General features: G+C 45.4%; 1 protein-coding gene across 3 annotated transcripts in view; it reads right to left on the minus strand.

Moving 5' to 3' along the window:
* Window positions 1–18,779, minus strand: part of fgd1 (FYVE, RhoGEF and PH domain containing 1) — a 99,824-nt gene that overhangs the window by 11,541 nt on the left and 69,504 nt on the right. For all 3 annotated transcript variants that reach the window (XM_004914189.4, XM_002939598.5, XM_012961798.3), the window contains exons 5-11: window positions 12,811–12,900; window positions 10,271–10,419; window positions 9,889–10,045; window positions 6,895–7,033; window positions 1,785–1,843; window positions 1,518–1,664; window positions 453–545 (exon numbers count right to left, since the gene is read on the minus strand). In XM_004914189.4, the coding sequence (XP_004914246.1) occupies window positions 453–545; window positions 1,518–1,664; window positions 1,785–1,843; window positions 6,895–7,033; window positions 9,889–10,045; window positions 10,271–10,419; window positions 12,811–12,900 (834 nt within the window). The remainder of the gene's footprint in view (window positions 1–452; window positions 546–1,517; window positions 1,665–1,784; window positions 1,844–6,894; window positions 7,034–9,888; window positions 10,046–10,270; window positions 10,420–12,810; window positions 12,901–18,779) is intronic.

Raw genomic sequence — 18,779 nt, forward strand, 5'->3', positions numbered from 1 at the left:
GAGGATGCAGGGGGGAGCTGGGAGAGAGAGGACGGAGCAGGGAGTGGGAGGACACAGTGGAGAGCTGAGAGAGAGAGGACGGAGCGGGAGGATGCAGGGGGGAGCTGGGAGAGAGAGGACGGAGCAGGGAGTGGGACGATGCAGGGGGGAGCTGGGAGAGAGAGGATGGAGCAGGGAGTGGGAGGACACCGCGGGGAATGGGCCTTCGTTTGACCCCGCAGCAGGGAGCAGGCAGTGAGAGCAAGTCGTAGTTTGAGGGGGAAGGGGCATAATTTGAGGACTATAGTCTGGCCCCCCAACAGTCTGAGAGACCATGAACTGGCCCCCTGTTTAAAAAGTTTGACAACCCCTGTACTAGGCCCTCACTGTGTAGCACTTAGAGGTAGGTAGGAGCAGGTCTGTATGGAAATAAGGAGCGAGAAGGACAAATACAGGAGACATCTTGCACTTACCTCCATCCCTTCCACATCAATTCTAGCCCGTACGCTGTATTTCTGGCCAATGAGGCGCAGTTTGGGAACACAGTACAGCAACCGGTCATTAAACTAGGAAATACAAAATGTACAGGGTTATACAATGACACTTGGTGCTAGGTGGCTTATCCTATAGAAAGCATCTATTTGATCTCCAAGATACACCTGGAGACCAGGCGTAAAGGTCTCTTAAGCTGGCTATACACATCTTCTTCCGATTGAAGAATCGATGATCGCATGTTGAAATGCACCAATCTAAAACTAACCTTCAATTGTAGGATAAGACCCTAAAAATACAAATCAGAGGATGTTCTGAACTTGAAATAGTTGACACCAGTTGTACGAAAGTGACTTCCTGAAAATGCATTGTAGGTCCCCCAAGGATGTAGTCAGATATACAATACATGCACAGATTTTCTAACCTGTCCGATCGACTAAATGACCATTACCCATGGTACGGAAATTATCGGAATGATAATTTGGAGCCAACACACTGTCTGAAAATCGCACAAAACAATGTTTTGTGCGATTATATTGGTGCAGCTTTAGATTATATTGCCCAGCTTTAGACTGAGACAGGAAACACATTTGCCCACCCACCACCACTCTTGGAACAATGGCTGAAATATTGAAAAATAAGTATTTTCTTATGCCTGGTACCTTGTTATGGGATAAGAGGGATGGGCTTATTTAGTACCCCTGGAACTATAGCAGGGTGACTTTTACCCATCTTTGTTATGAGCTAAGGGGGCCCAGCGTGAAGGCCAGTTAGGGGGAGATTTGGGGTGAGTGCTTATTTGTGTCCTGGGTACCCCTGGAACTATAGCAGGGTGACTGTTACCACAATGTTTCTATATATCTGTAACCTTGTTATGAGCTAAGGGGGCCCAACCTGAAGGTCAGTTAGGGGGAGATTTGGGGTGAGTGCTTATTTGTACCCTGGGTACCCCTGGAACTATAGCAGAGTGACTGTTTCCATATATCTGTATCTTTTCGACCACAAAAAAAGAGAAATTTATCAGGGGAACAACTAAATCTTCTTACCAGTATGAGGTATCTGTCCTGGGTGGTGCCATTCTTGGCTGAAAGCTTTAATATATGCCCTTCTTTGATCAGCTCATTGGTGGGACTGACAATGTCCTCCTCTCCACCCAGAAGTTCATACACTTTAAGGAGTTTGTGCATCCGCTCCTGTAACATGGAAAGAAGACATAAGAAGAGATGAAGTGACTGAGGTTATTAGGGCTGTCAGTGGCAGTAATTGAGGGGCTTATCCATTGATGGGGTAGCAGGATCCACCCTGTCACTCACCATTTTCCTGATGGCTGCATTGGAATGCTCAGCTGCTGTGGCTATTAACTCCAGGGACTCTGCAAGGAAAAAAGTGATTACAATTAGGAACACGTGCATAAACACAAGGGACAAATATGGAAGCTATAATTCCCTTGCAAAGTATACATATAGCTGATTAATTGAACCAAACACCTAACTACACTGCATGGCTTGAAATGACTAGTTGGTATAACCAATATGACCAACCATAATGGTATATATGGCAAGCTTGAGGTTAATGAGCAAAATAGGGCAGCTAATGAACAAAGAAATATGTGAAGAGAAGAGAAAAAGGAGGGGTGTTATATCAGCTGTGAGTGGAGGCGCTGAGAAGAATAAATTCACCATTATAGGCCAGTAAGTTTGACATTCGTGGTGGGAAAGTTATTTGAGCAGTAATCAGCATGGCTTTATGAAGGACAGGTCATGTCAGACAAATTTAATTGCTTCTTATGATGAGGCAAATAGGAGGCTGGACAGTGGGGGGGCAGTAGATGTGATCTGGGTGCAGTAGATGTGATTTGGATTTTGCCAAAACATTTGATACCGTTCCCCACCAACAACTGCTTTCTAAACTAAGGTCTATTGGTCTTAGTAAAGTCGTTTGACATGGATAGAAAACTGGCTACAGGATCGGGTACAGAGGGTGGTTGTTAATGGTACATTCTCTACTTGGAATAAGGTCCTCAGTGGGGTCCCTCAGGGTTCTGTACTGGGTCCACTTTAACTGTTTATTAATGACTTTGGGAAATAAAAAATATGCAGCCACTTATAACCTTAATGGGACGGCACTAGGCAAATCCATAATGGAGAAGGACCTTGTAGTCCTTGTAATAAACTTGGCTGTAGCAAGAAAAGCCAGACAGCAGCTGCAAGGGGAAACATGGTTTTGAGCTGCATTAAATAGGCATAGATTTACGGGAGGAGGTTTATTCTTGCACTTTAGAGTGCTGGTAAGGCCCCATCTAGAATATGCCATGCAGTTTTGGTCTCCAGTGCTCAAACGGGACATTATTGGGTTAGAGAGGGTCCAGAGAAGGGCAACTAAGCTGGTAAAGGGTATGGAAAGTCTCAGTTATGAAGAAAGACTGGCCAAGTTAGAGAGGTTTACACTGGAGAAGAGGTGTGTAAGAGGTGATATGCCCAAACAGCCCACACAGGCCCAATAAATATTGACTGTCTATAGCATCTTAAAGCAGCCCCTCTGGCATTTGCCAGAGTCCATGGATTGACAGTTGTGGCCTTCCCCCTGGGGAGGGAGAGGAAGTTTAGTGAGAGGGAGTACTGTTGAATTGCAAGTTAATATATGCTGCTTTGGCTGAATATATTCTAAGGGCACAGAAAAGGTTATATTAACTCTGCAGGATGTTAAACTTCTCTCTGCAAGGATGTGAGGAGGTGTTAATTACAGTATAATGCACTTAATGCTACGGCACTGTGACTGGCTTAGCTGGTTTCTGACCTACAGTGTAATACATGGAACAGTTCAGAGGGGAAACTGTGTGTTGTTGAGGATGGTAATAAAGAGCCAGCCCCATGACGGCAGAAGATCTCACCAACCACTGCTAGGGGGCAGGCATCGGGGCAGCACTGCACCTGGGTCTGAAAGCTCTGGGCATATGGACAGGGACCATCAGTCTTTGGATCCCCAGCCTTCAACAGCAGGCAAGGTGGTGGCCCGCACTTCAGCAGTGTGGGCACTTTTCACATGCCATAGTCAAGACCACTCTGTAGCAGTGTGCCAGCTCTGCCAGCAGAAAGTTTGTATGGGGAAGGCAGGGTCACAAATGGGAACATCAGTGTTAAGTTCCCATATGAAATGTCATTACAGGATAATGTGGGAGCAGCACTGTAGTGGCAGGGAACTGGGGGGCAGTGGTGCTTCCAGTCTACCTCCTCTCATTCCTCAGGCAAGAGGTGCTAGCTCCCCAATCCCTATAGCAAGGGAAGAGGATTCTGAGGCTCACAATTTGAGGCAACCACTGTGCAGCTCGGCCTCTTCTGCAGCCCCCTCTGTCTCCTCCTCCTTCTCACTGCCATCTTCTGCGTGGCCCCTGTCCCACCACTCCCGTTCCTCCTCCTCCTCAGGCACGTCACCCTCCTCCTGTTGCTGCTACTACTGCTGCATTGTCGGCAATTTTTTCACTGGTTGGGGCCTGTCAATGCTTATACTACTGTTGCTGCTATTACTGCCGCAATATTATAAATTTCTTCTGGTTTGGGGTCTCAGTTACGGCTCCTAATAATGTTGTTGCTACTGCTGCTAAAATATCTTCAAATTTCTTATGATTTGGGGTCTGTTAAGACTCCTAATTATCTTCCTACTATTACTGCAGCAATACTGTCAAATTTCTTCTGATTTGGGACCTGTTGTTTTCTTATAATCTTCCTGCTACTGCTGCCGAGATGAGTGTTGACAAAATTACTCTTCCATGGGTTGTTTGCAGCCTGCAGCCACACTATTATCAAGATCCTGTTGCCATACAAATAACAATCTCGTCAAAGTCTTCAACTAATGCTGGGTTATACTTGTATTGAAAGCTTGCATTATGTGTAAGGTACAATCAAAAAAAGCACAATGGATGTAAGGCCCTCTCAGTTCAATAGCAGAATCGTCAAAATAGGCGCTAGCGTGTCAAATGATACGCTTGTGTGTCAAATCGGCGTTTGCGTGTCAAAAATAAGTGTCACCAGTATAAGTACCTAACTGCCCTTACACCTGTAGGAGTGGAAAACTTTTCCAGTAACAGCATGGCAGGACCTGGCACTCTGAATGAGCAGCAGCTGCGCTACTTTATACCGTTCCTACACCAGGAGGGGTATGACAATATCCCTCTAGGGACCCCCAGTATTTAGGCTTTGAAAAGGGGAATTATGGAGAGGCTGTGGCCTCATTTCAATGTGAATCTAAGGGTTTAACGTATCTGGAGTGACGTGAAGAGGCAGCACCCTGATTTCGATGATGAGCTACAGGCAGAAGTGGAAGGTAGATTTAAATAGAATAAATAGATATCTCTTCTTAATTACAATAAAGTCACTTGTTTCCTATTTATTTTGCTATTTTTGAGCAAAAGTGTGTTTAGGTGAATAATTTTACATCAGGATTGGAACAGCTGACGGTCATATACAGTAATTGCAGAGAACAAGTAAATCTGCTGCAAAAATCTCTTAATGGTGTTGCCCACCCTATACCTGCCATCCTTAGGGCTCTGGCACACGGGGAGATTAGTCGCCCACGACAAATCGCCCTGTTCGCAGGCGACTAATCTCCCCGAAATGCCATCCCACCGGCGAAACTGTAAATCGCCAGTGGGATGGCATTTCAGTGAAATCATGGAAGTTTCCTCTCTCTATGACACACCTTAGCCTGCATAATTTGTTCTGTATAAATGCAAGTGCTGTATTACTCAAACAGAAATTCTTTCATTGCTAGCTGAATGGCTCCAAGTGAATCCAGGTGCAAATGGCGCAGCACCTGAAGAAGCAGCAGCACCAGATGCAGCAGGACCACCAGTAGCACCACCACCATCTCCTGCAAATCTCCAGCTGGCAGGACTGGAACCAGCAGAAGCTCCTCAGCTGCCAGAACAGGAATAAGAAGTGGCAACAGCAGTAGCAGCATGTTCTCACCATGTTGCTATACAAACCGGGGAGAAAGACTACCACACAAATCTGCTGTTTGGGTTTATACAGCAGGTCAATCAAATAAGCCAGGAGCTGCAGGAGATAAAATACATGCTGCTTACTCCTCCTTGTTTATATATTTTTGTTATTATTAGCACCATTGTGCTGTTTTTTTATTCTTATATTAAAATAGTTGTTCTGTCTTCTACATTTGGAGTTTTTTTCATTTAACTACTAATCATATGGTACTTGAAGCTGTTTGGATTATATAACAACTATGACTATTCTCGATCTCAGTCATGTAACATTACATTACATAATATTTCATTACATTTACACATAAATATATGGGTTATTCACTTTAATGTGGGATACAAAGCACCCAGATATTATCTGTTCTGATTTATTATTAGTTGTGGCTGTGTTTGTAAGCTAGTTGTAATATATAAACTATAAATCGTACTTTTTTACCAAAAGTAATGTAAAAAAATCACAGACGTTTTGAAGAAACTGGCAAAATAGGAGCCCTTTTTTTAATTTGAAAAACCACTTGTAGCAGAGCAGTTAATGTAGGGCATGTGTGTAGGGACAGTATTCTAAGCGAAGCATTCATGTCAATTGGTCTTCCCACTGACTCCAATACAATTCAGCAAATAGTTTGTGAATTCTGACAAAAAGCAAAGCATGATGGCAGATTAACTTCACATTTAACAAAGCTTAATTGTAAGGGAAATTTTTTTATTGGTAGTCCCAAAACTGAAAAAAGGTGCCCCCCGCAAACAAAACACCCCTAGACTTTAATTTTTTAATGCATTGCACGACAAAAAAAGAATGTCGCGGCAAAAGTCATATTCACTGCCAAAGTTTTGTTGTGCAGCAAAAATTTTTTTTCGCACAACAAAAAAAAGTTTGCATCAAACCATTTTTTGGTAGTTTCTGTAATTTTGACATTTTTTTACTACCCAGAACCCCCTCAGCAGAGAATAAAAAGGAACAGACAGACAGGGTTTAACCCTTTTTTCTCAACTATGATAACTAGTTCTTTAACAAATATTACACATTTTTTTAAGGCTCAGCTTAAAAGCCCTATTTTTTATGCTCAAATAATGGAAAGTACCCAGAGGAGGGATCTAGTGGGACTATCTGTGTACTGGTCATTAGCTTATTTTCTTAGCAAGGGGATACAGTAAGGTGAAGCATCTAGCTAAGAGCAATGAAACTTGAATAAAATGAAATGGAAAATAAAATGAATGCAAGAATGACATTATAGAAATGTACCAGTAATATAATGGGAAGCTATCCTTGCCAGCAGGGGTCACTGTTTCTCATGTGTAAAGTATGCACAGATATGAGGGACATCAGTCACATCTGCTGCAAAGTATTATTTTTCAGCCTTATTTACAGAAATAGCAATATACATCAGCTCTTGGGACGCCGTTTAAAATGAGCCAATGATTGGACTTACTTTCTGCATCACATCGGTCTTTGGAATCCTCGGGCAACTTCAGGAGATAGTCCTTAAGCAGAAGCTCGTAACGTGGGATCCTCTGCACAGGCTCTAACATGTGGTGCTGTAACGTCAGGTTCCCACATGCCTCTTCCCTCTATAGAGAGAGACACAGCGGTTAGAGATTTCTAGTGAGTACATCACTGTAACACACAACCGCCTATGGCAATTTGGTTTGTGAGCAGCAAAACTTATTCTGGACACAGGGTTCTAGAAAAGGAAATCCAAGAAGATGTACCAGACAGATCTAGAGTGATGGTACAGATATAGGTTGGGATCATCCCCCAAGCATGCACATATGGACAATAACCTGAAACTTTGTTTTGTACAATTTTATCCATGGCACAACTGGTTGAATTTAGGGTAACAGCTGGTTCAGTGGCATAACTTTAGAAGGGGCAGACCCGATGGCCTCAGGGGGAAGCCTTGAGAAACAGGGGGGCCCGTGGGATGGAGGGGTTAGATCAGGGATCCCCAACCTTTTTTACCCGTGAGCCACAGTCAAATGTTAAAAGACTTGGAGAGCAACACAAGCATCATAAATGTTCATGGAGGTGCCAAATAAGGGCTAAGATTGGCTATTAGGGGCCTCTATGCACACTATCAGCTTACAGGGGGCTTTATTTGGTAGGAAATCTTGTTTTTATTCAACCAAAACTTGCCACCAAGTCAGGAATTCAAAAATAACTACCTGGTTTGGGGGCACTGAGAGCAACATCCAAGGGGTTGGTGAGCAACATGTTGCCCCAGAGCCGCTGGTTGGGGATCACTGGGTTAGATGGTGACAGGCAACAAGTGCTTAATCTCCTCTAATGTGGGCTACAAACCATCCAAGTTTCCTGTTCATCGGCATTAAGGTAAATTGCTGGTGGGGAAACATAAATGTCCCATAGTTGCCCAAAGATGCCTCTCAAGACCATCTTCCTTTTGGGCTATAATAACTCATCAGTTGGTTGAAACAGCTTTATTATAAGTCATATTAATGCCTCTAAATTTACAATCCCATTCCAAAAAGCTTTGCCATAGTAACAGGGCGTGTGGCTGAAAGGAGACCTAAAAGCAGAAATGGATATTTCTGGAGCAAGGGCAAATAAGATGAAGACAAGCAGATTATATCCTATTGTGGCGTAACTACCTATACAGCAGACACTGAGGGGACACTGGGAGGCTGATGGCAGGGTCTGCTGTATTGTAATCACTTCTCCCCAGTCTCTCTTCTTCCTCTAACCTAGCAAGCCAGAAGGGTTATCCCTAGAAAAGCATCTAACCTGTGGGTTGCAGGTAGGACTTGTAGATGTGGGTAAATGCAGGTACAAGGATGAGCTGGTGGGTCACAGGAAGGGGCGGGTCAAGCCAACTGGGCGCCCGCCCCTGATGATATAATTTCTGGTTTGCAGCAACAACACTTCAAGTTTCATAGTGCGGGTTGAGTATTGGGTAAAAATATGGGTTGTGGGTCAGATATAGTCTTCAAAAACTGGACCTGTACAGGACTACATGCTATTGAGCTTGTCAGTCTCCTTTAGCTGGTTTCCCACATGAGTTTAATAGCTCTGGATTCAAGAGTGAGTGACATTCCTGCCTCCATAACAAGCAGCATTATTGTGCGGCATTCCTATGCAGGCAGGTACCCATCTGGTTATAAGCACATATTATAGGCATGGTCCCTTTAAATCAGCCTTTGGGCTCTGTCAGAACAGGGTACGGTAAAGCAAAATACAGTTTCTACTAAGCCAGAAATTCCTCCTAGCTCTATGATCTTGAGCATCTGGTAATTCTGGGTCATAAAACTGCTGTACAATTTGTGCAAACATGTACGAGCAGCCCCCTGTGACCAACAAACTGTATATAATTAATGCTGGAATGTTTATGTTCACCTTAGCCTATTTGGGACGCGCATTGCAGGCTCACTTTAAACTGTCACTCACCCCTCTTTTATTGGTTGTTTGTAGGGTTCTTTTCCCTGAAGTCCAAGCATTTCCCAGCATCGCTACAAACATAACCAGGCCTGATTGGGCTTTAAAGTAAAGGGCAAAAAGATCTATGTTTGCTGTAGTCAAACCCCCCTGAGATCCACCTACAGGAATAATTCTGACCCTGGGAAAAGGGTTCACATGGGGGGGTTGGAATTAATTACAGGTTACAGCTTTTTATGGCACCTCAAAACTTCAGAAAGACCCAGCAGAGTCAGCCCCCGCTATAATTTCACTCTTTTTATCCTTGTGTTCTTGGGTTTTGTGCTTCCAGACAGATCCTCACATTTTTACCCTCTCATCTGTGCTCACATTGCTTGCATTCTGTTTGACTCTATTGAATAGATTAAAGGGGTGGTTTTAGAATGGCTGATTCAACAGCAACTTTTTAGTTGTTCAGGCCCACTCCTATTCATTACCAGTTTCTCATTCAAACCACTGCCTGGTTGCTATGGTAATTTGAACCCTAGCAACCAGACAGTTGCTGCAAATTCCAAACTGGAGAGCAGCTAAGCAAAAAGCTAAATAATTACAAAACTGCAAATAAGAAAAATTAAGATCAATTGCAACCTGTCTCAGAATAGCTCTTGCTATATCATACTAAAAGTTGATTTTAAGGTGAACAACCCCTTTAAGGCTACTCAAAAGTCATTGCTTGGTAAAGTAAATCAATACATAATTTTGCCACTAGGGATGCTTGTTTAATGAATTCCAAAAAAATCTATTTGGAGGGGAAGAGGAAGTTGCAACACACACCATCCACCCAAACACAAAGGTGTCAATTCTACAGTGCTGCGGAATATGTTGGCGCTTTATAAATAAATGTTAATAATAATAAAGTGTCCCGGGTAAACCGGGAGTCTCCTTAAAATCCCTCCCTCCATTTTCAAACTGGTGGTAATTTCTGCCCCAGTAACAGTGTCCCCACTCTGACAAACTGAAAGCAAATCAAAGTAGAAATATTGATGCTGCTTCTCACCTGCACCTCCTGGATTACACTCTTAAACTGGGATGATCTCTCAGTCCAGACATTTAGCAGTTCCATAGCCCGGTCAAAGTTTTTGACATATTCTCCGTACATTTTAAGAAAGGGCGCTAATTTCTGCAGGATATCACCGATGCGGGGGTTGCTGTCCCTGCAGTAAAGAAATAGGGATCACTTATGTTTCTAGCAGCACTTCTATTAATGTCATTGATGTAACCCCTTCTTTATAGAACACAGTTTTCCATCATCCTATAGTCAATTAAGCTAATTGCAATGCCTACCAAGGGCCACCCCCACCTCCCTCTGCTTGCAGCACAAAGTCACAAAAATCTCCCCCTTCTTCTTCAAATACCAGGAACCTATAGCTGGTACATACCACTCTTGCATGCGTTTTTCAAGCTCGGGCAGCAAAAATTGCTGATGAAAACAGTAAATGGAGCATATGTTGGAAAAGATTCCCATCACCACCTCCACAGGGAATGAGGCCCTTGTGCGTGCTTCATCCATGAGCCGAGCGCAGAACACCTGTAGAGCAAATGCCAAGAAGTGAGTGTAAGGTAAGAGTGTGATAGAAAGCAGGTTAATTTATAGGAATGGATCGAAGGACAGAGTGAGGTAAATGCAGCAACGGACTAGCAATCCAATCTACTGTAAGATGCCATAGGCAGTCATTATTTATTAGGCCTGGGTTAGGGGGTAGCTGTTTGTGCCTCTGTGCACCTGCAATGCAAAATTCCATTTTTAATCCCAGTTCAGACTAATGTTAGTGTAAATGCTTAGGGAACAGAGAGCAAGGCAGAAGGGAGAAAAAGACCAAGGCAGGCAAGAATATAGCAATGGATAAACAGACAAGGTCTACCAAATATGTAGGATATGGGGAGAGAAGGGCAGAGTAAGGAAGGTATATAAGAATGGACAGAGGGACAGCAGCAAGTATGAAGGACAGAAAGGGAGGAAAAGACAGGGAAGCAGGTATCAGACTTCCTCTCCTTTATGGCTCCTTTAAGCTAATGCCACACCATGCGTTTTTGGCTTGCCGAAAATATACGCCATACGCATGGTGTGGCATTAGCCTCAGGGCAGGGGCATGAGTCTGTGCAGCTCTCTCCTCTCTCCCGCCCCCTCTCTTTTCTTGCCGCCCCTCCCATAAGAATGTGTGATCTGAGCTACCAGCAGCTAGACCTGCTGCATGGAAGCTACTGAGACCGAGCTATCAGGGTTGGACTGGGCCGCCAGGACACCGGGAAAAATCCCGGTGGGCCCCGGCAGGCCAGACCGACCCTTGCTGGCGCTCCCCTTGCCTGACCGCTCCTCCCCTGACGCGTTAAAGTAAGGCGCTCGGGGGAGGACGTGGGTGGGGGGCCCTGCGGGTTAGGGGGGGTGCATGGGCACCTGCAGGGCCCCTGGGGCAGGAGCCCCGGTGGCCCTTCACCCCCCAGTCTGACCCTGACTGCTATCTTAAATAAACGGAGCCTCTAGGGCTGTTTACTCAGGTATGGTAAGTCTTTTGCAGAATATAGTGTTCTAGGTGGCACTAACGTGGATAATCTAAAATGCCAAAATGCCTTTTCTTCTCCTTTAAATAACATGTAAACCCCACAACAAAAAAATTGAACACCCTCTTTAAAATCTTGAAATACCTGGCACTATGGTTCTTCAAAGATTAATAGTAAGGCTGCGGCATCCCCTTAATCACTTATCTCCTCCTCTAAACCACTAGGCCCCCTCCCTCATGAATTTACTTTGGCTATTGGCTCCTGGGCATGCCCAGTTTTTCCCAGATCAGATTACTAAACACATCCTCCAGTCTAGCAGCCAAAGAAGACATGGTATTGCTGGTTCCCATAGAAACTCTGCTCTAGATGGCTGCTCCAATTTTTTTCTCCTAAACTCCTCTCCTGAGCTCAGCTTAACCGTTACAGTGCTCAATCCAAGCAGAACTTTTTATCAAAGCAAGTTCTGCTTGTGTAAGCCTGCATTTGTGCAAGTATGCTGTTTGCAGATTTAAATGTGTCAGAGGGAATATGGTGAAAGCTGCTATTTGTTATAGGAAAATGTGATGGTGCTGCCAAACGGAGGGGATATATGCAGTACACATGATGCCATTTGGGTGGGGGTGATGTGCCCAACATATATACATTGTAGTAAAATGTAGGCTTTACATGTCCTTTAATAGGAAAACATCACTAAGAGGGACAAATGCTTAGCTAGTACTGAGTTGGTAAACAGGGAGAGAAAATAGAAATAAGGAAGTAAACTAAACTAAACTAAAGATGTTAATGTGTAGGAAAAAAGGGATGCAAAGAAATGGGGGGTAAGCAGGCATGGGGGGTAAGCAGGCATGGAGACCTATGCCACGTGGCTGATTTAAGCATAGGTCCTGATTTATTCTCAGGCTGAGAATCAGCCCTTATGCTTGAATCTGACTTACTCTGTGACTGTACCCAAAGCCACTGCTTTGGCCTGACTGCAGGGCACACTGAGTGGATTCCGGCACCATTGTGCATGCTCCTTTGCCTACGTGTTTCAGCACCAAAATCAGCTCTGTGTGCTTGCCCTCGGGCCAACACAGTGCCTCTAAATGCAGTCACATGGTTAGGCGGATTCAAGCGTAGGGGCTGATTCTTGTCATAACCGGTAAATGTTAGTGTATGGAGGAGGAAAAGAAGGGAAGGAGAAACAAGCTGCAAAAAAACAAAGAATGCAAGGAGCAAAGTAAGAAAGGTTGGAGATAGGAACCAGGCAAGTCAACTATACAAGAATGAATAGAATAAAACAGGGACAAATAAATATGAATTTCAAAAAGTAATAGGAGAGCGAAGCAAAGATAAATTAAAATCCACAAAACAGAGACACAGACAGAGAATAAGGGGAGGACAGAGAATGAGAGATTAGAAAGCAGGCACAGTGTATCACCTGGTCCAGCAGATGTAAGCGTGACACGTAGGCTTTCTCTGTCTGCAGCAGCTCATTAGCGATTTTGTACACCTTCTGCCGAGCTGTGAACTGTGGGGGAGAGAGCGACAAAATGAAAAAAATGAGGGGGTGGCAGAGATCATCCAGAAATAACATGGAGACAAGGCAAACCAAACCCCAGCAACCCCAAACTGAAGCAAGTAAAGCAGGGAAATAGAAGGGGAAGAAAGGAAACAGAACATGGAAGGAAAAGGAAAATCAGGAAGTTGTCAGGAAAAGAGGAAGTGGATATGAGACCTGTTTCCTTCATCATTTTCAGAAGTGCAAAATCATCCTAATGACTGGAAAGTTACTGTAAGGTAACCTGTAACCTGTAAGTTACTGTAAGAAACCAATGTATGAAGAGAGCAAGGATATGTTACAGCATGAGGGAAACCAGTCTATGAAGAGGCGCAGGGATACGCAGTTACAGCATGAGGGAAACCAGTGTATGAAGAAGTGCATGGATATGTTACAGCATGAGGGAAACCAGTGTGTGAAGAGGCGCAGGGATATGCAGTTACAGCATGAGGGAAACCAGTGTGTGAAGAGGCGCAGGGATATGCAGTTACAGCATGAGGGAAACCAGTGTGTGAAGAGGCGCAGGGATATGCAGTTACAGCATGAGGGAAACCAGTGTGTGAAGAGGCGCAGGGATATGCAGTTACAGCATGAGGGAAACCAGTGTGTGAAGAGGCGCAGGGATATGCAGTTACAGCATGAGGGAAACCAGTGTATGAAGAGGCGCAGGGATATGATTACAGCATGAGGGAAACCAGTGTATGAAGAGGTGCATGGATATGTTACAGCATGAGGGAAACCAGTGTGTGAAGAGGCGCAGGGATATGCAGTTACAGCATGAGGGAAACCAGTGTGTGAAGAGGCGCAGGGATATGCAGTTACAGCATGAGGGAAACCAGTGTATGAAGAGGCGCAGGGATATGCAGTTACAGCATGAGGGAAACCAGTGTGTGAAGAGGCGCAGGGATATGCAGTTACAGCATGAGGGAAACCAGTGTGTGAAGAGGCGCAGGGATATGCAGTTACAGCATGAGGGAAACCAGTGTATGAAGAGGCGCAGGGATATGTTACAGCATGAGGGAAACCAGTGTATGAAGAGGTGCATGGATATGTTACAGCATGAGGGAAACCAGTGTGTGAAGAGGTGCATGGATATGTTACAGCATGAGGGAAACCAGTGTGTGAAGAGGCGCAGGGATATGTTACAGCATGAGGGAAACCAGTGTTTGAAGAGGCGCAGGGATATGCAGTTACAGCATGAGGGAAACCAGTGTGTGAAGAGGCGCAGGGATATGCAGTTACAGCATGAGGGAAACCAGTGTATGAAGAGGCGCAGGGATATGCAGTTACAGCATGAGGGAAACCAGTGTATGAAGAGGCGCAGGGATATGTTACAGCATGAGGGAAACCAGTGTATGAAGAGGTGCATGGATATGTTACAGCATGAGGGAAACCAGTGTATGAAGAGGTGCATGGATATGTTACAGCATGAGGGAAACCAGTGTGTGAAGAGGCGCAGGGATATGCAGTTACAGCATGAGGGAAACCAGTCTATGAAGAGGCGCAGGGATATGCAGTTACAGCATGAGGGAAACCAGTGTATGAAGAGGCACAGGGATATGCAGTTACAGCATGAGGGAAACCAGTGTATGAAGAGGCGCAGGGATATGCAGTTACAGCATGAGGGAAACCAGTGTTTGAAGAGGCGCAGGGATATGCAGTTACAGCATGAGGGAAACCAGTGTTTGAAGAGGCGCAGGGATATGCAGTTACAGCATGAGGGAAACCAGTGTTTGAAGAGGCGCAGGGATATGCAGTTACAGCATGAGGGAAACCAGTGTATGAAGAGGCGCAGGGATATGCAGTTACAGCATGAGGGAAACCAGTGTGTGAAGAGGCGCAGGGATATGCAGTTACAGCATGAGGGAAACCAGTGTGTGAAGAGGCGCAGGGATATGCAGTTACAGCATGAGGGAAACCAGTGTGTGAAGAGGCGCAGGGATATGCAGTTACAGCATGAGGGAAACCAGTGTATGAAGAGGCGCAGGGATATGCAGTTACAGCACGAGGGAAACCAGTGTGTGAAGAGGCGCAGGGATATGCAGTTACAGCATGAGGGAAACCAGTGTGTGAAGAGGCGCAGGGATATGCAGTTACAGCATGAGGGAAACCAGTGTTTGAAGAGGCGCAGGGATATGCAGTTACAGCATGAGGGAAACCAGTGTATGAAGAGGCGCAGGGATATGCAGTTACAGCACGAGGGAAACCAGTGTGTGAAGAGGCGCAGGGATAAGCAGTTACAGCATGAGGGAAACCAGTGTATGAAGAGGCGCAGGGATATGCAGTTACAGCATGAGGGAAACCAGTGTATGAAGAGGCGCAGGGATATGCAGTTACAGCATGAGGGAAACCAGTCTATGAAGAGGCGCATGGATATGCAGTTACAGCATGAGGGAAACCAGTGTTTGAAGAGGCGCAGGGATATGCAGTTACAGCATGAGGGAAACCAGTATATGAAGAGGCGCAGGGATATGCAGTTACAGCACGAGGGAAACCAGTGTATGAAGAGGCACAGGGATAAGCAGTTACAGCATGAGGGAAACCAGTGTATGAAGAGGCGCAGGGATATGCAGTTACAGCATGAGGGAAACCAGTGTGTGAAGAGGCGCAGGGATATGCAGTTACAGCATGAGGGAAACCAGTGTATGAAGAGGCGCAGGGATATGCAGTTACAGCACGAGGGAAACCAGTGTGTGAAGAGGCGCAGGGATATGCAGTTACAGCATGAGGGAAACCAGTGTGTGAAGAGGCGCAGGGATATGCAGTTACAGCATGAGGGAAACCAGTGTGTGAAGAGGCGCAGGGATATGCAGTTACAGCATGAGGGAAACCAGTGTTTGAAGAGGCGCAGGAATATGCAGTTACAGCATGAGGGAAACCAGTGTATGAAGAGGCGCAGGGATATGCAGTTACAGCACGAGGGAAACCAGTGTGTGAAGAGGCGCAGGGATAAGCAGTTACAGCATGAGGGAAACCAGTGTATGAAGAGGCGCAGGGATATGCAGTTACAGCATGAGGGAAACCAGTGTATGAAGAGGCGCAGGGATATGCAGTTACAGCACGAGGGAAACCAGTGTGTGAAGAGGCGCAGGGATAAGCAGTTACAGCATGAGGGAAACCAGTGTATGAAGAGGCGCAGGGATATGCAGTTACAGCATGAGGGAAACCAGTGTGTGAAGAGGCGCAGGGATATGCAGTTACAGCATGAGGGAAACCAGTCTATGAAGAGGCGCATGGATATGCAGTTACAGCATGAGGGAAACCAGTGTTTGAAGAGGCGCAGGGATATGCAGTTACAGCATGAGGGAAACCAGTGTATGAAGAGGCGCAGGGATATGCAGTTACAGCACGAGGGAAACCAGTGTATGAAGAGGCGCAGGGATAAGCAGTTACAGCATGAGGGAAACCAGTGTATGAAGAGGCGCAGGGATATGCAGTTACAGCATGAGGGAAACCAGTGTATGAAGAGGCGCAGGGATATGCAGTTACAGCACGAGGGAAACCAGTGTGTGAAGAGGCGCAGGGATATGCAGTTACAGCATGAGGGAAACCAGTGTGTGAAGAGGCGCATGGATATGCAGTTACAGCATGAGGGAAACCAGTGTTTGAAGAGGCGCAGGGATAAGCAGTTACAGCATGAGGGAAACCAGTGTATAAAGAGGCGCAGGGATAAGCAGTTACAGCATGAGGGAAACCAGTGTATGAAGAGGCGCAGGGATAAGCAGTTACAGCATGAGGGAAACCAGTGTATGAAGAGGCGCAGGGATATGCAGTTACAGCACGAGGGAAACCAGTGTATGAAGAGGCGCATGGATATGCAGTTACAGCATGAGGGAAACCAGTGTGTGAAGAGGCGCAGGGATATGCAGTTACAGCATGAGGGAAACCAGTGTGTGAAGAGGCGCATGGATATGCAGTTACAGCATGAGGGAAACCAGTGTTTGAAGAGGCGCAGGGATAAGCAGTTACAGCATGAGGGAAACCAGTGTATGAAGAGGCGCAGGGATAAGCAGTTACAGCATGAGGGAAACCAGTCTATGAAGAGGCACAGGGATATGCAGTTACAGCATGAGGGAAACCAGACTATGAAGAGGCGCAGGGATATGCAGTTACAGCATGAGGGAAACCAGTGTGTGTGAAGAGGCGCAGGGATAAGCAGTTACAGCATGAGGGAAACCAGTCTATGAAGAGGCACAGGGATATGCAGTTACAGCATGAGGGAAACCAGTGTATGAAGAGGCGCAGGGATATGCAGTTACAGCATGAGGGAAACCAGTGTTTGAAGAGGCGCAGGGATAAGCAGTTACAGCATGAGGGAAACCAGTCTATGAAGAGGCACAGGGATATGCAGTTACAGCATGAGGGAAACCAGACTATGAAGAGGCGCAGGGATATGCAGTTACAGCATGAGGGAAACCAGTGTGTGTGAAGAGGCGCAGGGATAAGCAGTTACAGCATGAGGGAAACCAGTCTATGAAGAGGCACAGGGATATGCAGTTACAGCATGAGGGAAACCAGTGTATGAAGAGGCGCAGGGATATGCAGTTACAGCATGAGGGAAACCAGTCTATGAAGAGGCGCAGGGATATGCAGTTACAGCATGAGGGAAACCAGTGTATGAAGAGGCGCAGGGATATGCAGTTACAGCATGAGGGAAACCAGTGTTTGAAGAGGCGCAGGGATATGCAGTTACAGCATGAGGGAAACCAGTGTATGAAGAGGCGCAGGGATATGCAGTTACAGCATGAGGGAAACCAGTGTATGAAGAGGCGCATGGATATGCAGTTACAGCATGAGGGAAACCAGTGTGTGAAGAGGCACAGGGATATGCAGTTACAGCACAAGGGAAACCAGTGTGTGAAGAGGCGCAGGGATATGCAGTTACAGCACGAGGGAAACCAGTGTATGAAGAGGCGCATGGATATGCAGTTACAGCATGAGGGAAACCAGTGTGTGAAGAGGCGCAGGGATAAGCAGTTACAGCATGAGGGAAACCAGTCTATGAAGAGGCACATGGATATGCAGTTACAGCATGAGGGAAACCAGTGTGTGAAGAGGCGCAGGGATAAGCAGTTACAGCATGAGGGAAACCAGTCTATGAAGAGGCGCATGGATATGCAGTTACAGCATGAGGGAAACCAGTGTGTGAAGAGGCGCAGGGATATGCAGTTACAGCATGAGGGAAACCAGTGTGTGAAGAGGCGCAGGGATATGCAGTTACAGCATGAGGGAAACCAGTGTGTGAAGAGGCGTCATGGCAGAATGCACACACCAGCTTAAATATAGACAACTTATAGCTTAAAGTGACACAAAAAAACTACTTTTCAAAATATTAATGTACATTAAAAGTTACCTATAGATCATGTTGATCATTTTTTTCTGATAGGGCTGCTTTTGTAAGTAATTGTTACTTAAAGGAAAAGTAACACTAAAAAATTTTAAGTAAAAATCTATTCTACCCTGCCCCAATAACTGCCCTATCCTGCAAACCATTTATTATTTTGAATGCTTTAGTACAAAATACCTGTTAAAACTTGGCTTCCGGTCATTTGAAGAAAGGCGATATGGCGATGCAGGGGAAGTATTGGGGGAAGCATCCTCTATGCGGCGATCGATTGATCAAGTCTAGCCTTGCTTCTGTATAGGAAGGAGTCAGGCAAGGCTCGATCAATCGATCGCCTGTCAGATTACTGCTGCACAAATATGGATGCCACCTCAAAGAGAAGCAATGGGGATCAGTTAGGTTACGTTAAAGAATTGGACAAATAATTTTATGGCAAAATTCTAGAGCTCATGTAAAGTGTAGTGTAATGCTAACTTTAAAAAATGTAATTTCAGGTGTCAGTATC

Source organism: Xenopus tropicalis, chromosome 8, assembly GCF_000004195.4.
Source record: "Xenopus tropicalis strain Nigerian chromosome 8, UCB_Xtro_10.0, whole genome shotgun sequence".
NCBI lineage: Eukaryota > Metazoa > Chordata > Amphibia > Anura > Pipidae > Xenopus > Xenopus tropicalis.